The sequence below is a fragment of the Schistocerca americana genome, chromosome 1 (genome assembly GCF_021461395.2).
Source record: "Schistocerca americana isolate TAMUIC-IGC-003095 chromosome 1, iqSchAmer2.1, whole genome shotgun sequence".
In the NCBI taxonomy this organism is placed as follows: Eukaryota; Metazoa; Arthropoda; class Insecta; order Orthoptera; family Acrididae; genus Schistocerca; species Schistocerca americana.
Window position 1 is genome coordinate 812,556,290 of NC_060119.1, and position 21,344 is coordinate 812,577,633.

At 42.6% G+C, this 21,344-nt stretch overlaps 1 protein-coding gene across 2 annotated transcripts in view; it reads left to right on the top strand.

Annotated features, from left to right (window-relative positions):
* Positions 1 to 1,335: 1,335 nt before the first annotated feature.
* LOC124612877 (WD repeat-containing protein 11-like) overlaps positions 1,336 to 21,344 on the top strand; it is a 222,760-nt gene continuing 202,751 nt past the window's right edge. The window contains exons 1-2 of one of the 2 annotated variants that reach the window (XM_047141331.1): positions 1,336 to 1,569; positions 20,069 to 20,299. In XM_047141331.1, coding sequence (XP_046997287.1) covers positions 20,133 to 20,299 — 167 coding nt within the window. In that variant the 5' untranslated portion in view covers positions 1,336 to 1,569; positions 20,069 to 20,132. Of the gene's footprint in view, positions 1,570 to 4,342; positions 4,396 to 20,068; positions 20,300 to 21,344 lie in introns of those variants that run through there. The other variant, XM_047141322.1, reaches the window with a different exon arrangement.

A 21,344-nucleotide genomic window follows, 5' to 3' on the forward strand; every position in this document is an offset into this window, starting at 1 on the left:
CTGAGCATTAAAGCTAATTGATGTTAAATTGACCACTTATTCAACAAAGGGGTCACAAACTACCATTTTTATGAATATTCCCGCAAATGGGTTTCTAGTAGACCTACTACAGCTGTTGGATCTTAGAGTAATGCCTAAGTACAAATGGACGGCTGCTGTTTCAAATAGAGATATTCAACACTCTCATTAAATCATCTAATTCAGAATGACTGAACAAGCTCTGCTTTCAGTCTGTTGCAGAAAGCTATGTCTGTGGTGTAGATTACATACATGTAATTAATGGATGTGATGTAATATGTCACTAACTAATCGAATAAAATTAATTATGAAAATGCAATTAAGTTTGCTTCAAAAGCGAATGTGTTCAAGATCTTGACATTTTTGGTTCATATGCAGCAACATTTGTGGAATTGGTTTCTTCTCTGCCAGGAAAAACAGTTTTACTGCTTTTGTCGTTTTTTTGTCACATCTGTGTGGTTCTCCCTCCAGCCACTGTTGCAGTGTCTAATTCTGTATGTTAAATTATGTAGGTATCGCATACTACACAAGTTTCCTACTTTACATATTCACTAAATTGACCGGAAATGTACCGAAGGAAGCATCATGTTGCTGAGTATGATGACGACCCCTTTCTGCAACAGGTCGGATGACTGTGGGTCGGATCTCCTGCTATTTACTAGAATATTTTTATTCTTAAAAAAAAGGTATTCATAGTAAATATCTCTTGGTTACAAGAGAATCGTAAATAAAATGTTTTGTAATGTACCGTTGAGTACCTCCCAGAGTCCTTACGAAATCGAAGAAAGACAAATGTAGTGTCTTCTTATTGTTGTTGGTACAATTTATTGCACTACAGACCGTCACGTATGTAAAAACTATTCTACAATCCACAATGAAAGATGACGATTCATTTTCGCTTTTACAAGATCCAGCCTAACTCAACAGTATCACGTACTGGCCGCTTGGCAGACTGCTATAGTACTGGCTACTGGGTAACAAAAACGAGACGGATTGACGCGAGTGTGTCTGTGGTACTGCCATTGATTGATGTCTTCCTTCTCTATTCTCCGTGTAATGCTATCTTCTTCGACGCGACTTGCAGTACGGTACAATGCCGGCACGCAATGTAATTTAACACTGCGAAATAAATATCTAATCAAATCACTTATAAACGCAGAAGCCTCCGTAGTCTTGGCACACATGCCTAGTCACGCTCACGCTTGAATACTTGCGCTATCATGCATAACTAAATTTCGAGCAATCAGCTGTTTGTACAGTGCAAATGCTTGCGCAAACTTATGCTACACACGCATGCTCCAGAGTTGTTGGGCAAGCACGCTTGTGCATCTGTTCTTGTCAAGCACGGAAACATGTTTGTTTTCAGTCAGGCTGAGATAGTGGCTGGGAGTAGATGGAAGGCATGTCAGTTCAGTTTGTGTACAGTTTGGGTCGTACAGTGTAGTTAATAACGTACCACTTGTGTTCAACACTCATATTCCGCTATAAGATTATAACCAAATGACCGAAAAAGTAAAAGAATAGTATGACCTAAAACTGTTTTCAAGAAAAGTGAGTAGAATTCTTTGGTTGTAAACTACTTGTTACAAGTATTTTAGCGATCACTCTGCCAGTGATTGGTGCTGCACTGTATGACAGCGTGTCATTTTCAGGACATGAATTTTCAGATAGTAACATTTGGTTGTAGTAGCCCAGACGCATGATGTGATGTAGTTCCGCTACTGTTGTCGTATGAAGTTATGCCGTTACTTTGGTTCTCATAGACAGTTATCGTCCAGATACAATTATCGTCCAGATTATTATGCTTTCTCCACTTTAACACGTTTTTCAGACACTGTTTGTAACAGAATTTCCACAACAGAATTCCCTGCGCCTTACACATTATTCTACGTGGTGCTTTTGAGAGGCTTTATCATGTATGCCCGCCCTTAACACTAATGCAAATGAAGCTATGTTATTGCAGTCGTTTTTTTTTTGGCAAAACGTAACAATTTCAATGATAGAAATACATAGGTCGGCCCGAAAATAATGGATAATACCTAGGGATCCCTGTATTAACTGCAGAGTCTATGATACTACTTCCCCTTAACGCAACCAAACCAAGACTTTGAGCCATGCTATGGATCATTCTGTCACTACAACTTATATTCCTCAAGCTAATATAGATGCAAAAGAGTTATAGTCATTGAAATGTTCTTTTTGTTTGCGAAAGCATGATGTGGCGTGCAATGTTAACATTACATAATGGTACGAAGCCGACATCTAGCATTGTAGGTTCAGTTCACCCTTTGTTATGTAAGAATAATTACTGAAAAAATCTCAAATGGTCTGAAAATCCTAAGTTGTCATTCACGTCATTTTACGGATGATTTATAGTATCTCTAAGAAATTGTGTAAGTTCCCACTTGTCAGCATGCTACTGCAATGAGATTCCAATATATATGAATACAGTTGTCAAAACTGTCAGCTGGACCATGTACCACAGAAAGGTGGGTTGAATTGTGTTGTATGTGGAAGCCAAGCAATTTGTTAAGTGCTACTTGTCCACTGACCATTTTAATGTTCATTAAGCTACACTTGGCACAAACTAATTCCAGCAATTAGTAAGATGATGACTGTGGGTGAAGTAAATTCCTTGGTGGACTGTTAGTAGCATGTGATGCAAGTAATTCTGTCGATGTCTGTTAAAATAGTTGACAAACTTTTAAGAAGCAGTTAAAGCATAAATAAAGAGAAAGGCACCCAGTATCATCTAGCCTTGAAAAAAACCACATCCTCTACCAATTCTTAGAATACCTATCATTGTGTCCTGAGGCGAGGGATATCCTACCCACGTCCCCCAAAGTGGTGTTACGCTGGCCACCCAACCTACAGAATGTTGTTGCCCACACCTATTCCAACCCTACTACCAATCTTGCACCCCATAGGTCACTCCATTGGGGTCGGCCCAGATGCAAGCCCTGTCCCATACACCCATGTACCACATTCTACTGCAGTGCCGTCACTGGCATTTCCATAAAAGGCAAGGCCACATGTGAAAGCAGCCATTTTATATATCACAGTGAAAACAATCAATTTTTGACAAAATAATTTAATTGACTAGATAAAAAATCTACTCGCAAAGAGGCAGCAGAACACACACGTAAAAGAAGGTTATAATGAGGCAAGCTTTTGGAGCCAGTGACTCCTCCTTCAGGCAGAAAGATTGAAGGGGAAGGAAAATGTCTGGAGGTCTTGGAAAAGGGATAGATTTTGGGAAAGTCATCCAGAACCACAGGTTATAGGAGACCTACTGGACGGGTTAAGAAGGAATATCTTTCCTTCTCATCCCTTCTCGTAAGTCTTCCCCGACCCGTGGTTCTGGGTGACTTATTTAAAATCTACTCCTTTTCTGAGGCCTGCAGTCCTTTTCCTTCACCCTTCTTCCTTCCCCTTAAACCGTTCTGCCTGAAGGAGGAGCCACTGGCTTTGAAAGATTGCCCAATTATATCCTTTTTTTATGTGTGTGTTCTGCCGCCATTTTATGTATCAGCTATGCTGCAATTACTGTACAGCATTCTGTGTTGGCATAACAAGTAACCAACTGTTCACTTGCATGAATGTCTACCGCCAAACTGTTGCAAACCACAAACTTGACCATCCGGTTGCTGAACATTCTGCACATCACAAGAGAAATGACTTAAACAACTGCTTCACTATGTGAATGATTTGGATACTATCTTCCAGCAGTAGCTTCTCTGAACTATGCAGATGGAAAATGTCTCTCCAGCACGTCCTGCACTCTCACAGTCCCACTGGCCTAAACCTCACCTAACCCGTCTTGCCTTTTTCCTTCTCTATTATGTCCACACCACTCCTTCTCCATTCAGATCATCCACTGTGCTCTCCCACTATCCCCCCCCCCCCCCCCCCTCCATCCTCCCAAATCATGTGAGCAATCTCCTTCTCTTCTTCTCCCTTTTGAAACCTCTCTTCCTTCACTTTCTCTTCCCTTTCCCTCCCTCATCCTCCTAATCTTTCTCTCCTTACCCCCCCCCCTCCCCTCCCTCCCACCATCCTCTTTTCCCTTCCACCTCAGTCCCTCTCCTTCTTCCTATACCTCTTTTCATTTTACTTTCTGTACTCTTTTATTCTTCCAAAGGCCTGCCTCTTTCCCCCAGCCGTCTCTATGCATCATTCCCAACCCTCTCCCACCTCTATCAGCTCAAGCATCTGGTTTCAATAATTGAGTGTCAATAATTAGTCTTGCCATGACCACAGAAATGTGTGTGTGGGTGGTTGTCTCTGTGGATATGTGTACTACTGTTAGAAAAAGAGCTAGTGCTGAAAACTAGTGTGGATGCTGTTTTCTGTGCTCCATGCATCGATCTGCTTTAGGTTAGTGGTGACTTTTCTCTTATTTTACTTATTGCTTCATCCAGGACTTCTATTATTGTTAAGAAGCAGTTAATTAATTAATTGTATGGCAAATATCATGAAACATGTATACTCATACAATGATAAAATTAATATAGATAATATGCACATGTACATATTATATGCTAAACTTAGTTTCAAATTAATATCCAAGCATTGGATGTACTCAATCATGCCATCTGTTGCTGCAAGGAAATTGGTGGAGGGTCCCATGTAGGCTTCATTTGGACATTTTATCACAATGTGTCAGGTTGCTTGCTTTGCGGCTCTGCAGTCACATTGTGGAAATGGTACCTTCCCCTGACTTTGGCACTTTTGTTGTGCTCAGTGCTTATTCAGTTTAATGTCATACATACATTGTGTGATTGGTTGAAATCGGGAGGCTTATCTGTGATCATGAAACTTTGACATTATAGTGGGCACTGGTCTTGCCAGTGTTGTTTTCAGGCATTGTGAACTTCAAAGTCTGAGTTTATCAGTTCTTTAGCAGTGACTAATAGTGGTCATCTTGTTGTCAGTCTTCTGCAAACCAGATCAGCTATGTCATTACATACAGCTAGGTTAGGGTTGTTGTTAATTTATGATACTCTCTGTGGATGGCATTTATATACCGTATCTTTGCTGGTGGTATATGGCTTAAGAAGGGCAGCAGTGCAGTAGGTATGGAATTTACTCTGCTGCTGATAGTGAGCTTAGTGTCATTTAGTACCATGTCAGTCTTGTACATAAGTGAGGTGTTAATCCAGTATTCTGCCACCAAATGGACGAGCCCAACTGCTGATGTCTGAAGCATATTTGCGTTGGAGCCCAAGGGGTGCTGCACAGTTTAGTCCTTGTCCTTATTCACCTGTGATCTGTCAGATGCTCCTTGTGAGAGTGAGTCCTATCCAGTGTGACTCCTAGATATTTAGGGTAGTTCTTATGGTTGGGATATTTTCCTTTGAAGTTGACATTAAGCTCTCTTTTGTTGAACAGTTACAGAAATGAATGCATGGTACTTCCATCTTAGTTGTGTTCAGCTACAGTCTCTATTTATGAAAGTAGACACTCAGCTGCCTTAAGTCAGACATCAAGCCGTCTTCGGTGACCTCGAATGATTCATGTCGTTCAGCTATAGCCCAGTCAACTGTATAGATGAACTTCCTGGACCTTGTGTTTGGCATGTCTTCGCCATAATGACTGAAGAAAAGTGGGGCAGCCCATTGCGTATTTTGGTTGAGCTAATCATTAACTGGTAATTATTTTGAAAGCTTTTTCGGTGAATGTATTATCAATAAGGCAAATAACACGGCTGCACAGTATTATCCAAATTTGTTCTACAACATCCTTTGTATTCTTTCCTTCTCATTCCGTGCAGTAAGTCTCCCTGACCAGCGCTTCTGGGTGACTATCCCGAAATCTACCCCTTTTCCTAGACCTCTCCAGTCCTTTATCTTCACCTCTCTTCCTTCCCCTTCAACCCTTCTGCCTGAAGTAGGAGCCACTGGCTCCAAAAGCTTGCCTAATTTCAACCTTCTTTTATGTGTGTGTTCTGCCACTGCTTGGTGAGTAGATTTAATATCTATTCATTTTAATTATTCTGTCAAAATTGATTGTTTTTGTTGTTATAAACAGCATCATAATCTCCATTGAAATTCTATGAAAGCAATTGATGATTTTTGATTTTCTTGACGGCTTGCCTCTGTATGAGAGAGTACCTGGTCTATGCAGTCTCTAGCAGGTGGAAATCTTATTTGTTCATCTGGGATTGGTTCCAATATTTTTGGGCTCAATCTGTTGTATGAGTCTCTCAAGCAGCATGTATGTGGTGCTGAGCAATGAAATTGCTCAATAGCTCTTTAGGTGGTCACTTGGTTTTTTCTGGCTTAATCAATGTGATGATATTTGTGATCTTTGAATCCTTCACCCTTTCACACACATTGCCGCCCCCCCCCCCCCTCCCACCCCACCCCCCCACCATCACATTTGTATATATATAAATGTGAAAGCCATTTTGTGGCGTAGGTCCCTTATTGTAGAAGGAATTTCATATGTATTCTGTTGGGTCCGGTTGCCTTGCCTGCCTTTATAATCTTAAGTGCTTCTGTGACTCTGACAGTGGAATATTTAGAGGAATACCAGTCTAAAGGGGCACTGTTTGTCATTGATGCGCAAAGTTAATGTTGTATTGTTCTTGAATGAGCTCTTTCTCTCGACATTCTGGGTGTCACTGTATATGGGCTGCAATCCTATTTGCAGAAACACCTGTGGTGTTATGATTTATTTCATTGGCTTCAGATAGTTTTTGGAGTGCCCAGGTCTTCCTGGAAAGTGCTTTGAAATCAAGTATTTCAATGGTTTCCATCCATTTTTCTCACTGTGCATCATCTAGGCTATGCATCAAGTCATCTGCAGTTGCAGGGTCTGTGCTGTTGAGAAATTTCTGATACTGGCTTTTGCACTTTCTATCCCATCCCACTACATATTGTTTGCAGTCCTCCGAGTAGTTGCTTTTTCTGAGCTTTCTGTGGTGCTTGTGAATCTCTCATAACTAATGGCTGCTGGGGCAGGATTCCACCCTACACACATGGAAGATGCAGATGGAATTAGGATACCTGACTGGCATCTAATGTGGACACTCAGCATTTATGGAAATATGGTGATATGAGATTTTATTCTTAATTTTCTAGTCACTAAGTATTGGCTTCAATTGTCGATAGATATCATTTACAGCATTATAGTTTTGCTTCATTAATTCCTGTTTGAGCGCCTGTAACAGTCCTGTTTCATGGTTGACCATGCATTTTTACATTAAATATGACATAGTGATCATTACACTTATATCTGTACTCTGTAAACTGTGAGGTGCATTGTAGAGAGTACTTCCCATTGTACCAGTTATTAGACCTTCTTTCCATTTCATTCACACATGGGCTGCACTGTAGTTAGTCTAACGGTGTCCTCACAATCCCTATGGGAACAATATGTTGGAAGCAGTGCTTCTAGCTATTTTGTACGTAGCCTTTCTCAGAATAATTTGCCTCTATCTTCACATGTCCTCCATTTCAGTTCCTTTAGCATTTCTGGGATGCTGTCATATGGATCACATCTACATCTATGTGATTACTCTGCTACTCACAATAAAGTTCCTGGCAGAGGATTCAATGAACCACCTTCATGCTGTCTCTCTACCGTTCCACTCTCGAATGGCACACGGGAAAAATAAGCAGTTAAATTTTTCTATGTGAGACCTGATTTCTCTTATTTTATCGTGATCATCATTTCTCCCTATGTAGGTGGGTGGCAACAGAATGTTTTCACAATCGGAGGAGAAAACTGGTGATTTAAATTTCACGAGAAGATCCCATCGCAACGAAAAACGCCTTTGTTTTAATGGTTGCCACTCCAATTCACATATCATGTCTGTGACACTATCTCCCCTATTTTGCGATAATACAAAATAAGCTGCCCTTCTTTGTACGTTTTTGATGTCATCCGTCAGTTCCACCTGATGCAGATCCCACACTGCACAGCAATATTCCAGAATAGGGCGGACAAGTGCAGTGTAAGCAGTCTCTTTGGTAGACTTGTTGCACCTTCTAAGTGTTCTGCCAATGAATCACAGTCTTTAGTTTGCTCTACCCACAATATTATCTATGTGATCATTCAAATTTAGGTTATTTGTAATAGTAATCCCTAAGTATTTAGTTGAATTTACAGCCCTCAGATTTGTCTGACTTATCGTGTAATCAAAATTTAGCTGATTTCTTTTAGTACTCATGTGAATAACTTCACACTTTTCTTTATTCAGGGTCAATTGCTACTTTTCACACCATGCAGATATCTTATCTAAATCATTTTGCAAGTAATTTTGATCATCTGATGACTTTACAAGACTGTAAATGACAGCACCATCTGTAAACAATCTAAGACATTTACTCAGATTGTCTCCTATGTCATTAATATAGATCAGGAACAATAGAGGAACTATAACACTTCCTTGGGGAAAGCCGGATATTACTTCTGTTTTACTCGATGACTGTCCGTCTATTACTATGAACTGTGACATTTCTGACAGGAAATCACGAATCCAGCGGCACAACTGGGGCGATACTCTGTAGGCACACAGTTTGGTTAGAAGACGCTTGTGAGGAACGGTGTCGAAAGCCTTCTGGAAATCTAAAAATATGGAATCAATTTGACATCCCCTGTCGATAGCACTTATTACTTCATGAGTATAAAGAGCTAGTTGTGTTTCACAAGAATGATATTTTCTGAATCCGTGCTGACTATATGTCAATAAATCGTTTTCTTCGAGGTACTTCATAATGTTTGAATACAGTATATGTTCTAAAACCCTACTGCAAATCGAAATTAGTGATATAGGCCTGAAATTCAGCGGATTACTCCTACTTCCCTTTTTGGGTATTGGTGTGACTTGAGCAGGTTTCCAGTCTTTAGGTACAGATCTCTCTGTGAGCGAGTGGTTGTATATAATTGCTAAATATGGCGCTATTTTATCAGCATACTCTGAGAGGAACCTGAGTGGTATACAATCTGGAGCGGAGACCTTGCCTTTATTAAGTGATTTAAGCTGCTTTGTTACACTGAGGATATCTACATCTATGTTTCTCATCTTGACAGTTGTTCTTGATTGGAATTCAGTAATATTTACTTCGTCGTCTTTGGTGAATGAGTTGCGGAAAACCGTGTTTAATAACTCTGCTTTAGTGGCACTGTCATCAGTGACTTCACCATTGTTATTGCACAGTGAAGGTATTGATTGCATCTTGCCACTGGTGTGCTTTATATCAGATATATCTATGACTGTTCATGCTACCCTTCTCTGTATACAATAAACATCTCCTGTTAGTCTGTTTGCTACAGGTCCCACACACCTGAACATTATTCTGTGGTTGTCACATGAGTGTTTTATAAGCAACCTCCTTTGTAGACTGATTGCTTTTCGTAATAAGCTAAAGTCTGACACCTGGCTTAACCTATAATTGACCATATTTGACTGTTCCATTTCATATCCCTACACATTGCTACATCCATTGTGACTCATTGAGAATATAGGTCTAGGAAACTACATATTTTTCATTTTGTGAAGTGTGCCGTTTTCATTTCTCAACATTTAAATCTTTGCACCACTTTGAGATACTATCAAGATCTAAGTGAATATTTGTGCAGCACTTTGCAGACAGTAGTGTGTTACAGATAACCACATCATCTGTGAAAATTCAGGAATTACTGTTGATATTATCTGCAAAGTCATTAATATACAACATGAACAGCAAGGTTTCCAACACACTTCCCTGAGCCTATCTGAAGTTACTGCACATCTGTTGAAGACTGTCCATATGAGGCAACATTACACGTTCTTCCTATTAAGTAATCTTCACTCCAGTCACAAATTTCACTTTATACCCCATACAATTATACTTTTGACTATTAGCATAGGTGTAATAATAAGTCAAATGCTTTTCAGAAATCAAGAAATACGCATCTGCCTGACTGCCCTGATCCCTGTCTTTCAGGACGTCATGCGAGAAAAGTGAGAGTTGGGTTTCTCATGATCGGAATTCATAATGGTTGGCACGGAGGAGATCGTTTGGTACAAGATACCCCATTATGCTTACCCTCAGAAGATGTTCTAAGATTCTACAAGAATTGGATGGTAGTTTTGTGAATCGCTTCTGCTACCCTCCTTGTAGGCAGGTGTGACTGGTACTTTATTCCAACTACTTGGCATGATTTTTTTGTCAGTGGGATCTGCTACAGATTATGGTTAAAATAAGGGACTAACTCAGCTGTAAATTTGGTATAGAATCTGATAGGGATTCCATCGGACCCTGGAACTTTGTTCAGTTTTGGCGATTTCAGCTGTTTGTCAACAATACTTATTCAAAAATGTATCTCACTCATCTTTCCAATGGTATGAGAGTTAAATTGCGGGAGTATTCTTAGATTTTCCTTTGTAGAGGAACATTTGAAAATGTAGTTCAGCAGCATTTCTACTTTTGCTCTGAAATCCTCAGTTTCCGTTCTTGTCTCATCCATGAATTTCTGGACACACCACTAACTCTTTACATGTAAGACTAGAATTTCTTTTTGATTTTGTAAGAGATAATTCAGTAGGATTCTGCTACAGTAGCCTTTGAAGGCTTCATTCATTGCCCTCTTCACAACCAAAATTGTTTCATTCATCATCGCTCTGCTAATCACACACTTGGCTCCTTTGGGGAATGTGCTGGGAGTGAAGCTTCCAATTGATGTGTAACACATTGGCTGCTGGGAAAGCCCCACAAGAAATGAATGTGTAATGGGTTAAGGAGTCATCAGAGTAAATGGAGTTTGTGGTGAGCTGTGATAAAGACCATCTTCGCACAGACCAGTAAATAATATTAACAATAACAATCCACAACACCACATACGAATCAGCACTATATTCAAAATGGGTACTTATTGCTACAGTCCACAGTGCTGTTATGTGGGTAAGGTTGACAATGACTGTAAACATTCCAGACTGGCACAAAATCAGCCATGTTTCACCAATCAGTGAAGGGACAAGTTTTCAAAGAAGGCATTTAATAATGTTTTGCAGGACATCTTGTCATGCCACTAGTTCAAGCTTTAATTTCCGCAATTGGTCATTGGATGATTGAAGTCTTCTCGGATGATGACAGTACAATTGGGGAACTTATTTTCTCTGAAGTTTTCAGTGACATCTGGTGATTGATAGAAGGATCCGATTGTAAGTTTATGACCGCCATTGGTACTGAGTTGTTGCCCAAAAAATCTTGCATGCAGCTTCAACTTTTATCATGGTTGATAAATTTACTATTAGCCTCTTCTTTTAATAAAAAGTTAAATTTTTCCCTAAAAATCTCATCACTATCAATTTCAGGTTTTAACCAGCTTACTGTATCTATTGTAATGTGAACTCCACCGAGTTTTGGGAGTATTTCAAATTCTGGCATTTTATTGTGAATTCTTTGCGATTATAAAACCCTTGTTTGGACACACACACCATCAGCTACCTGTGTAGCAGATTCTGATTTATAGCGGACACCAAACCCATTTATGGGGACCCCACGGTTCCCAAACCTGTGGTGCAAGTCTAGGAAGTTGCAGCCTTGCTTGTCACAGAACCTTAAAAGTCTCTGGTTCAAGCCTTCCACTTGACTCGTAACCAGGGAGCAATGATCGGTTCTGGGGTCAATGTTGCAGATTGTGGGCTTCGTTGAAACTCTGTGAGCAAAGCTCTGCCACTCGCTGGAACGACCAAACTATGAACTCAGAGCTTAGATGACAGGCATCACTTGTCTCAAACTTGTGTGACAATCTGCAGTTGGTCACTCGCTGTTCCCTCAATGGCTGATGGAGTAGCCTCTTCAGCATGAAGAATGATGTCCACAGGCATACATAGTCAGTGATCCTTTCTGCGTTCTTAGTTGTAGATGGAATGCACATGATTGCATTTAAGTAAACTTTTATTACAGCATCACAACAGAAGTTAGGTTCCACATAAGACACAGTTTGAGTAACAGATAAAATGATCATCCTGGATTCAATATGAGTAACAGAATCAAAGAGTGTAGTGAAATTGGTCAAATGATCACGCGAACACAAGTACAGAGTCAACATTTCACAGTGGAAATACCAGTACAGTGGCATGGAGCCCTGGGAAGGCGAGTGGTGGAGGAAGCAGGAGGCTCCAACAAAGACTGCTGGCTGCACGATGTGGAGTGTCTCTCCTGGTAGCTGCTGCAGCAGCATCACATTGTGGTGTAGACTCAGTGAAATGCTCTAATGGATGGGCTGCAGAACAGGGCTGGTGTGTGGCCTGGACCTGAGCAAAGAGATACCCGCTGGAGGTTGTGATGCAAGTTAAATACACGGCAAGTGGAGAAGTATCTGTGGGCTCTTGACAGACACGTGACGCACGGCTGCAAGCTAGTTCCCTCGATTGCAGCATTGCCTTTGCTACTGCCACTATATGCACTGCCTAGGAGTGGTGCTGGTGACCCTGGAGGTGTCTGCTAGTACAATCTGTCAATAGACTGTAATCAGTACAGTGTCCACAACATACAGGGTACTAGCGAGGCTCGTAAACAGTCACTGAAGGAAGGTCATCTGTGACCCTGAAACGTACTACCTGCTGATTGTGGACATTGTGCTGGTAACAAGAGTGGCCCACAAACGACCAGCTACTATACCTCCCCTCCCCTTCAGAAAAAGATGGAGGAGCCATCTTGACACTAGCCAAAACATCCTGCAATCCATCTCTCAGCTGGGAAAGGTGAAACCAACCAAAGAGAGAGATTGCTATGACAACAAGTGCCCACTGGGTAGGGGTGCTTCCTCCCTTGGGACGATGCAGAGGATATTTGCGGATGAGGGTATATCTCAGTGGCTGTGACCCTGTCACCCCAGAACCTGTGACCTGAGGTTGAGACGTACCATTCACAGTGGTGTTGGACAGCCCAGGCCTGGCAGTGAAAAAGGTGGCATGGAGCAATCCTGAAACAAAAAATATACAGGATGACTGTGGCACTGGAGGTGCAGACCGACATGACCAGCTGGTGGAGCGGTCCCAGAAGGAGCTATTGAAAAGTCGGAGATGACTAGCCAATGGCCCATGGGAGCAAGCGCAGTGACTGACTGGAGCCAGTTGGTGAGGTGCACATACACTGCCGGAAACAGATGACGGAAGCCACGGGAGCAGACAGTGAAGTGGTGGCAGTGGGAGACCAGACAATACCAGTGTAACCACACTGGGAACACGATAGTGCCAACAGACAGCATGGATCGGCGAAATGCTGGTGGCACTTGACCAATGTGGCCACTGGGAACATGACAATGTGACATCCACAAAGCCAGTGGGGCAGTGGTCACTGGAAAAGAAACACCAGGCAAAAGGAGGGAGCAGATGCCAGGGATCAGAGCTAGATGGGGAAGTACTGAGGTCACTGAGGACAAGGATAGCTGAAAGGTTCAAAAACATGAATAATACACAGAACAATGAGTGCAACTGAGTAGGCATGTTGTCCGTAGGGTGTAAAATGCAGTGTGTGCAGGAGTACGTGAATAGGAAAGACCAGTAGAGAAAAAAATATAAGCAATGTAAAAATGAAGTGATGGGAACTGTCACGGACACATGAGAGAGAAAAACCACTACCAATTACCCTGAAAAAATGGGAAGGTGATGAGCATAAGAGCACAAGAAGGACCTACACCACAGAAATGTAATGCAACACAGAGGTGTTTGCTAGAGCACTAGAATGGACTACACCACAGGAACGAAAAGAAGAAGAAATGATGAAGTACCAAGGGAGTCAAGAAAAACTACATGTTGTCACAAGTTACCCAGAAGAAGAGGTGCACCTCCAAGGGGGGGGGGGGTCATGGTCCTTTCACGAGTTCGTGTGTGGTGCACACAGGGCCCCGAACTATTGCAGCCAATTCGTTCTTCCCGGGCTGCATTTTCTTCACCCTGCTCTCCCTCCCTATCCTCACTCCTTCCCCGATGCCCCCTCCCTCCCCTCTCTCAGTGTTCTGATTTATAATGACCTGACTATCCACCTAGTTCCCTGCATTGCTTGCAATTTTGTTCCTTCTGCCTGTTCTTTCATTCTTTTTGGAATTTAGGTCCGCGTTTGGGGTTTCACCCCCGCTTCTAAATTTTCTGTTTTTTAGTATGAGCCATTTGGGAAAGAACTCCCTTCCTAGCATCCATGGTGTGGATTCTTCAGCACCCTTTCTTCTCTCCCTTCCCCATTGTAGCCTCCTTCCATCCTGCTAGTACAACAGCATGTGTAGCCACTCTGTGTGGTGGGGCTGTTATTTATCCATCTGGCCGAGTCTTCTGACAACACAGGGATCACACTACTGATACCTGAGCTGTTTCCTCTCCATGTATTCCAAGGAGTGGTTGCTTGTCTTCTTAGAGCATCGGAACACCTGGCAACGGTCACCATGCTAGTTGGTCCTTGCTGTGGCTGGGTGGCAACCATTGGGAGAGCTCCTGATCAGTGTGGGTGGTGTCAGTGTGGATGCTTGGCGCATTAAGCATACCAGGCTGCAAAAATCTGGCTGTTCTCAAACGACCGTCTCTTCGAATAGGGAAGGAACATTGAATGCTGCTTCATATGACCCAGCAACCTTCCCTTCCCTGCCTACACCATGGGAGGAGGGCCAGGCTCACTGTCTTGGGATGAACACTTTCCACGCCATCTCGTCTGTACTAGGATGGATGGGGACAAATTCACCGCCACAAAGCTATTGTTTTTTGTGGAGGATATTGAGGACAAGTTTGGTGGAGGCTCTTAGTAAGAAGCGGTCAGGCTTCCTGTAGATCAAAGCTTCTTCTGCTGCCCAGTCTGCAGCTCTTTGTGCCTGTGATCGTCTTGGCAATGTCCCAGTGTCTATTACTTCTCACCAATCTCTGAATATGGTCCAGGGACTGATTTTTCATAGGGGCCTTGTCCTGCCAACTGATGAGGAACGCCGGGCTGACCTGGAGCAGTGCAGCTTTCATTTTATTCAATGTTTGCAGAAAGGTTGCAAAGACAACTCACAGATACCGGCACCTTCATTCTGGCTTTTGAGAGGGATACCCTCCTAGAGAAGGTCAAGGTTATGTGCTTGGACACATACTCCATGAGGGAAGCCCCCCCTGTGTTCCACCACCTGTGTGTGTCAATTGTCATGACCAACACTCCCCTCACTCACTGGTTTGCCCGGCTTACAAGAGAGAATAGAAGATCCAAGAGTACAAGTCCCTGGATCACCTGTCTTATGCTCAGGCTCACCAAAAGTATGAGAGACTCCATCCAGTGTCACTGTCATCAACTTTTGCCTATGTTACATCCTTTCTCTCTCCTACCTCTTCCTTACCCCAACCCTGTCCCCTTTCCCTGGAAAGCCCACGACCTTCAACCAGGGAGCCCCTCCCCCTCCCTGGGCAAAGAAGGCACCTGCCAGTGATCATGCTACCCCCTGGGACCCCTCCCTGGCATCTCTCAGGCTGAAAGCCTCCAACCCCTCGGCCACCAGATGCACTATCTTTGTGCCCCAAGGTCATCCATTCTCTTTTGGTCCCATATCTTGCAGATGCCTGCCCTCCCTTGTGCCCTGCCCTCCTCCACCTCTGAAAGAGAAGAAGAAGAAACATAAGTCCAAAGACAAGCGACCCCCCCCCCCCCAATCCAGTGGCCCCAGATGTGCCATCTCCCCCCTTGCAACCTGAGTCTGACATCTTATTTATGGATGTCACCCCATCCTTGTCGGTGACGACCAGTGACCTAGTGACATGATCTCCTTTCGGCTTCTTTATGTGTAACCTGGACACTCACCACAAGATCATCCAGTGGAAACGCAATGGATACTACTGTCACATACCAGAAATACAGTGTCTTGTCTCCTCCTATCCTGCACTCTGTCTTGCTCTTCAAGAAACGTACTTCCGTGATGACCACTCTCCAACATTTTGTGGTTATTGGGCATTCTGTTTGGGTAGCATCTGATGGGGTCTACACTTTTGTTCACTTCAGTGTCATTAGTGACTAGATACCCCTACATACCAACCTGGAAGCAATAGTAGTTAGATTGTAAACCACTCCAGCAATCACCATTTGCAATGTCTATCTCCCTCCAGATAGGCCAGTTCCTTATGTTGAACTGTCTATCATAATCCAGCAACTCCCGCCCCCGTTTCTCCTCCATTGGGACTTCAGTGCCCACTACCCACTGTGGGGGAGTGCCACTTCCATGGGTAGGGGTCTCCTAATTGACCAGCTTATTATGGACCTCGATTTGTGTCTCCTCAACGATGGTCCCACTACTCACTTCAGTAATGCTCATGGCACCTTTACTGCTATCGATCTCACGATCTCCTCCCCTGGTCTCATGGATTCCCTACACTCGCCATCGCATGATGACCTTTGTGACAGTGGCCACTTTCCGGTGATTCTATCATTTCTATGCTGGTGCCAGGCAGACTGGTCCCCACTTTGGGCATTTCGTGGGGTCAGTTGTACTTTATATATATCTGCTGTGCACTTTGACACCTCCCTCTCAGATTCCATTGATGCGGTCATGCAAGGCATCTCTGCCACTATTCTTCATGCTGCTGGATTTGCTATCCCCCTATCCACAGGCCCCTGTCATCGTCAACAGTATCATGGTGGACCAAGGATGTAGCAGTCACTGTCCAGGACTGCCAACGGGTGCTACAGTGATTTAAAGAACATCCTTCACAGACCAGCCTCCTTGTTTTTAAGTGTCTCCTTGCTAAAGCTCTCTACCTTATTAAACAGAGTAAAAAAGAATGCTTGGAGTGCTATGTTTCTTCCTGGGAGATGTATGCCTCTTCATCGTAAGTTTGGTCCAAGATCCGTAGCCTTCTGGGCCACCAGCAGCAGTCAACAATCCAAGGTCTTAACCTCCGAGGTGCTCTGTGTGCTGATCTATTGGTCCTTGCAGAGCACCTCGTGGCACACTTTGCAATGGCATCAGCGTCCTTTTTGTATCTTGCTATCTTTCTCCACCAGAAATGCCAAGTTGAACAGACCCACCTCTGTTTCAACCCACACCATGCTGAGCCATATAATCAACTCTTCACTGCTCCAGTCTTGCATTCTGTCCACAACCAGGTGATCAAACACTTGGACGTTCCCCAGAGGCAACGTCTCCTCAGGGTCTTCAACCACATTCGGCATCGCAATGGCGAGACAGTATAGTTATTCCTATTCTTAAGCCTGGGAAGTTACTGCCTGATTAGCCTGATGAATGTACTTAGTAAAGTGCTCGAAAGGATGGTTAGCTTCAGATTATGTTGGAACCTCAAATCTCTGCGCCTTTTGTCCCCTCATCATTGTGGCTTCCGGGCAGGATGATCTCCAACTGGCCATTTATTCAGATTGGAAACAGCCATCCAACAGGCTTTTACTAACTGCTGGCACCTTAGCAGTCTTCGTTGACCTATATTAGGCTTATGATATGGCTTGGCGTCATCACATTTTAGTTACCCCCTATGACTTGGGCTTCCATGGTCCCCTTCTGATTTTTATCTGCGAGTCTTTATCTCACTGGCTCTTCCAGGTTCGATTGGCACTTCACACAGCACCACTCGGATTCAAGAGAACGGTATCACATAGAGTTCTGTGCTAAGTGTCACATTCTTCCTCATAGCCATCAATGGGTTTGTCACCTCTGTTGGGTCTGTGGTTACCCCAGTGTTGTATGTTGTACATCGATGATTTTTGCATCTGGTGCAGCTCCCACTCAGTAGCATCTGTTGAATGCTGGCTCCAAGGTTCCATCTGACGTGCCTCTGCATGGATCATTTCCCATGGCATCCAGTTTTCTCCCTCCAAAACGTGGGGTATGCATTTTTGTCATTGACCCACCGTCCACCCCGATCCAGAACTTTATTTAGGCGACCAGCTCCTCGATGTTGTAGCACAGTCTCGTTTCTTAGGCCTTATTTTTAATAAAAAGCTGACAAGGCTGCCTCGTATTCGCAACCTAAAGACTACATGCATGCGGAAGCTTAATGCTCTTTGCATCCTGGCCCACACATCTTGGGGTGCAGACTGTACCGCTCTCCTTAATCTTTACAGTGCTCTGGCCTTGTCCAGACCAGATTATGATAGTCAGGTTTCTGGCTCAGCAGCTCCTTCCACTCTGCAACTACTTGACCCTGTTCTCCATTGTGGGGTGCATCTGGCTATTGGTGCCTTTCGCATTAGTCCCGTTGACAGTCTTCTCACAGAAGCAGGCATTCCTCCTCTACAAATACGAATGAACCAGTTCCTGCTTTCTTATGCAATTGCCATTCGCCAATTCCCTGACCATCCCATGTACCCTGTCCTCTTTGCAAATGTGGGATGTCTCCCTCCTGACAACCGCCCGCGGGTGGGATTGCTGGTTGGCATGCATCTCACTTCCCTCCGTTGGGATCTCCATATCCCCTCACTGGAACGCATCCCGTATACTTTCTCCCACGCCCCCCATTGGATTGTGCCTAGACCATGGATTAGGATCGGCCAATGCAGGGTCCTAAGGTCTCTGTCACCTCTATAGTTCTCCAGTGTCTTGTACATGCAATCCTTGAAGAGTTCCAGGATGCTGCTATTTCCTACACTGATAATTCTAAGACAATCAGTAATTCTAAGACAATCAGTAAGGGGGGATATGCTTTCACATCTCCTGCTGCTTAGAATGGCTTTTATTGCCAGGATCATGTAGTGTGTTCACAGCAGAGCTACTAGCCATTCACAGAGCCTTCCATTTTGTTTCTCAGACCTCCCTCCACAGTGTTTTAATTTGTTCTGTCTCAATGAGCAGCCTGCAGGCTATTGACAGATGCTGCTCTCGTTACCCTTCAGTCTCTGCTATCCATGACTTTCTCTCTCCCCTTGGCTGTGCCACCTGCTCAGTGTCTTTCTCTGTATCCCAGGTCAGATGGACGAATCATATTAGATCTTGTTCTTCGTGTAGGGGAGACAGGATCCGCAGGAGAGGATAGGATTTTTGGTACACAAACTCTGAAGTCTTCCCAACACATCCGCTGGCAGCAGTGACCAATCGCTTCACAGTAACGAGGACAATTTTCAGCGAACAATGGCTAACTTGTCTTATCTTAGAAAACAGTGTTAACAATGGGGCTGAATTGTGGCTGGAGCAGTGTTTTATTGAACAGTAACAGAAGTTTTAAAATAGTTTTGCTGAGTCTCCTTTAATTTCTGGAGCTATTAAGCTAAACGTGAAGCAGTTCTACACAAAATGAGATACCTGTTAAGGGAACTGAAAAAACTGGGATAAAATGTTGCTAGTTGTCTGATACTTACTCGAGGTTATAATCACTAAAAATCATGAAAATAGCATTAATGTACAATAAATACAGACCGTAAGCAGTTCTGTTCAAAGGGAAAACTACATGTGACACAATATCTTAGCTATAACATTTGCCACATTAACTGTGAATCACAAACACTGGTTTACCATGAAATTTGTTATGCACAACTCTTGTAACTTCCTGAAATACTCAAAAATATGATTATATTTATTTATGTAGTTATTATTCCAGAAAAAAGTTTACTGACGCAGTATTACTCTCTTGTAGATGTGGCAAAAAATTTGATTCATGATTGTGAGCTACTTTTATTACAGTGTTCCTCCCTAAGACAAAACAAAAGTCTTTAGTAGTTAAATTTGTGCAATTAAGGATGTTTTGGACTAAAATCTGTGTGAGAAAAGTAGTTATTCAGGATTCTTCTCTTGTTAACTGTCAGTCAGATTTTTTAAAAAAAGCCTCCTGTCGGAGAATGTGGGTCACTGATAAGCATCACCACACAATAAGTTAAAAGAAAGGGAGAGACTTTTTTTTTTTAGTGCAGGCCTCTTCAATGTTTATTGCAAGCATTGTTTCTTTATTATTTAACTTTATTATTTTGCATAAATTTAAATGTGTTTAAGGAATAGATTGCTTGTCCAGCTTGATACACTAGTTTTTAATAATTGGTATTACTTTCAACATTTAGTTCTTTTTACATTTGGACTGTGAAGTCTTATTTTCTATGTTACTGAATTTTTCTGAACTTGTTTAAGTAGAACTCTTAATTTGTCTTGCTTTTCTTATTTTCAGTGTACCCCCAGCAAATGTAATTTCAAATTCCACCATACAGCTAACAAAAAGTAAGGACTTTGAAATGGGTGATGTGGAAGAAGTCCAGGAACGTAGAGACGTCCTGATTGAAAGAAATCCCTCTGTTGAAGAATCAGAACATCAGAAAACAGCACCAATTCAGATACCAAGAGTTTCAGCTCGTGTAATCACAGGTGCAGCAAATCAGCAAAACCAGGGTGCAATTCATTGGTAATTCAGTAATTCTCAAATCAATATCATTGCTTTTTACTCTTTAAGTTATTTTTACTACAGAAGCACAGTCTTTTAAAAATTCAAGTTATAGTTGTGTCTGTTTGGCTTTAGAGAAATAATATATCAAGATATTGACATTTTAAATGAGGATTGAAATAAGTGGATTTTCTTCTGAAATCCAATATTAGGCCTATAAATGTCTCAATAATTGTATGAGCTATGTTTAGGAATCCATTATCCTTATTGAATATATTCAGGCTTTGTAAGAATTGCATGTACTTATATTTGAGGATGACATATCGTCATATGTCCAACAGCCTTATTAAATTAAAACAATTGTAAAAAAAATTGTGAATTTAAGATTTAAGCATGATTTATTAACAAACCATCGTCGTCCTTTCAGTTATTTAATTCTACATCTACATCTACATTTATACTCTGCAAGCCACCCAATGATGTGTGGCGGAGGGCACTTTACGTGCCACTGTCATTACCTCCCTTTCCTGTTCCAGACGCGTATGGTTTGTGGGAAGAACGACTGCCGGAAAGACTTCGTGCGCGCTCGAATCTCTCTGATTTTACATTCGTGATCTCCTCGGGAGGTATAAGTAGGGGGAAACAATATATTCGATACCTCATCCAGAAACGCATCCTCTCGAAACCTGGACAGCAAGCTACACCTCGATGCAGAGCACCTCTCTTGCAGAGTCTGCCACTTGAGTTTGCTAAACATCTCCGTAACATTATCACGCTTACCAGATAACCCTGTGACGAAGCGTGCCGCTCTTCTTTGGATCTTCTCTATCAACCCGACCTGGTACGGATCCCACACTGATGAGCAATACTCAAGTATAGGTCGAACGAGTGTCTTGTAAGCCATCTCCTTTGTTAATGGACTACATTTTCTAAGGACTCTCCCAATGAATCTCAACCTGGTACCTGCCTTACCGACAATTAATTTTATATGATCATTCCACTTCAAATCGTTCCGCACGCATACTCCCAGATATTTTACAGAAGTAATTGCTACCAGTGTTTGTTC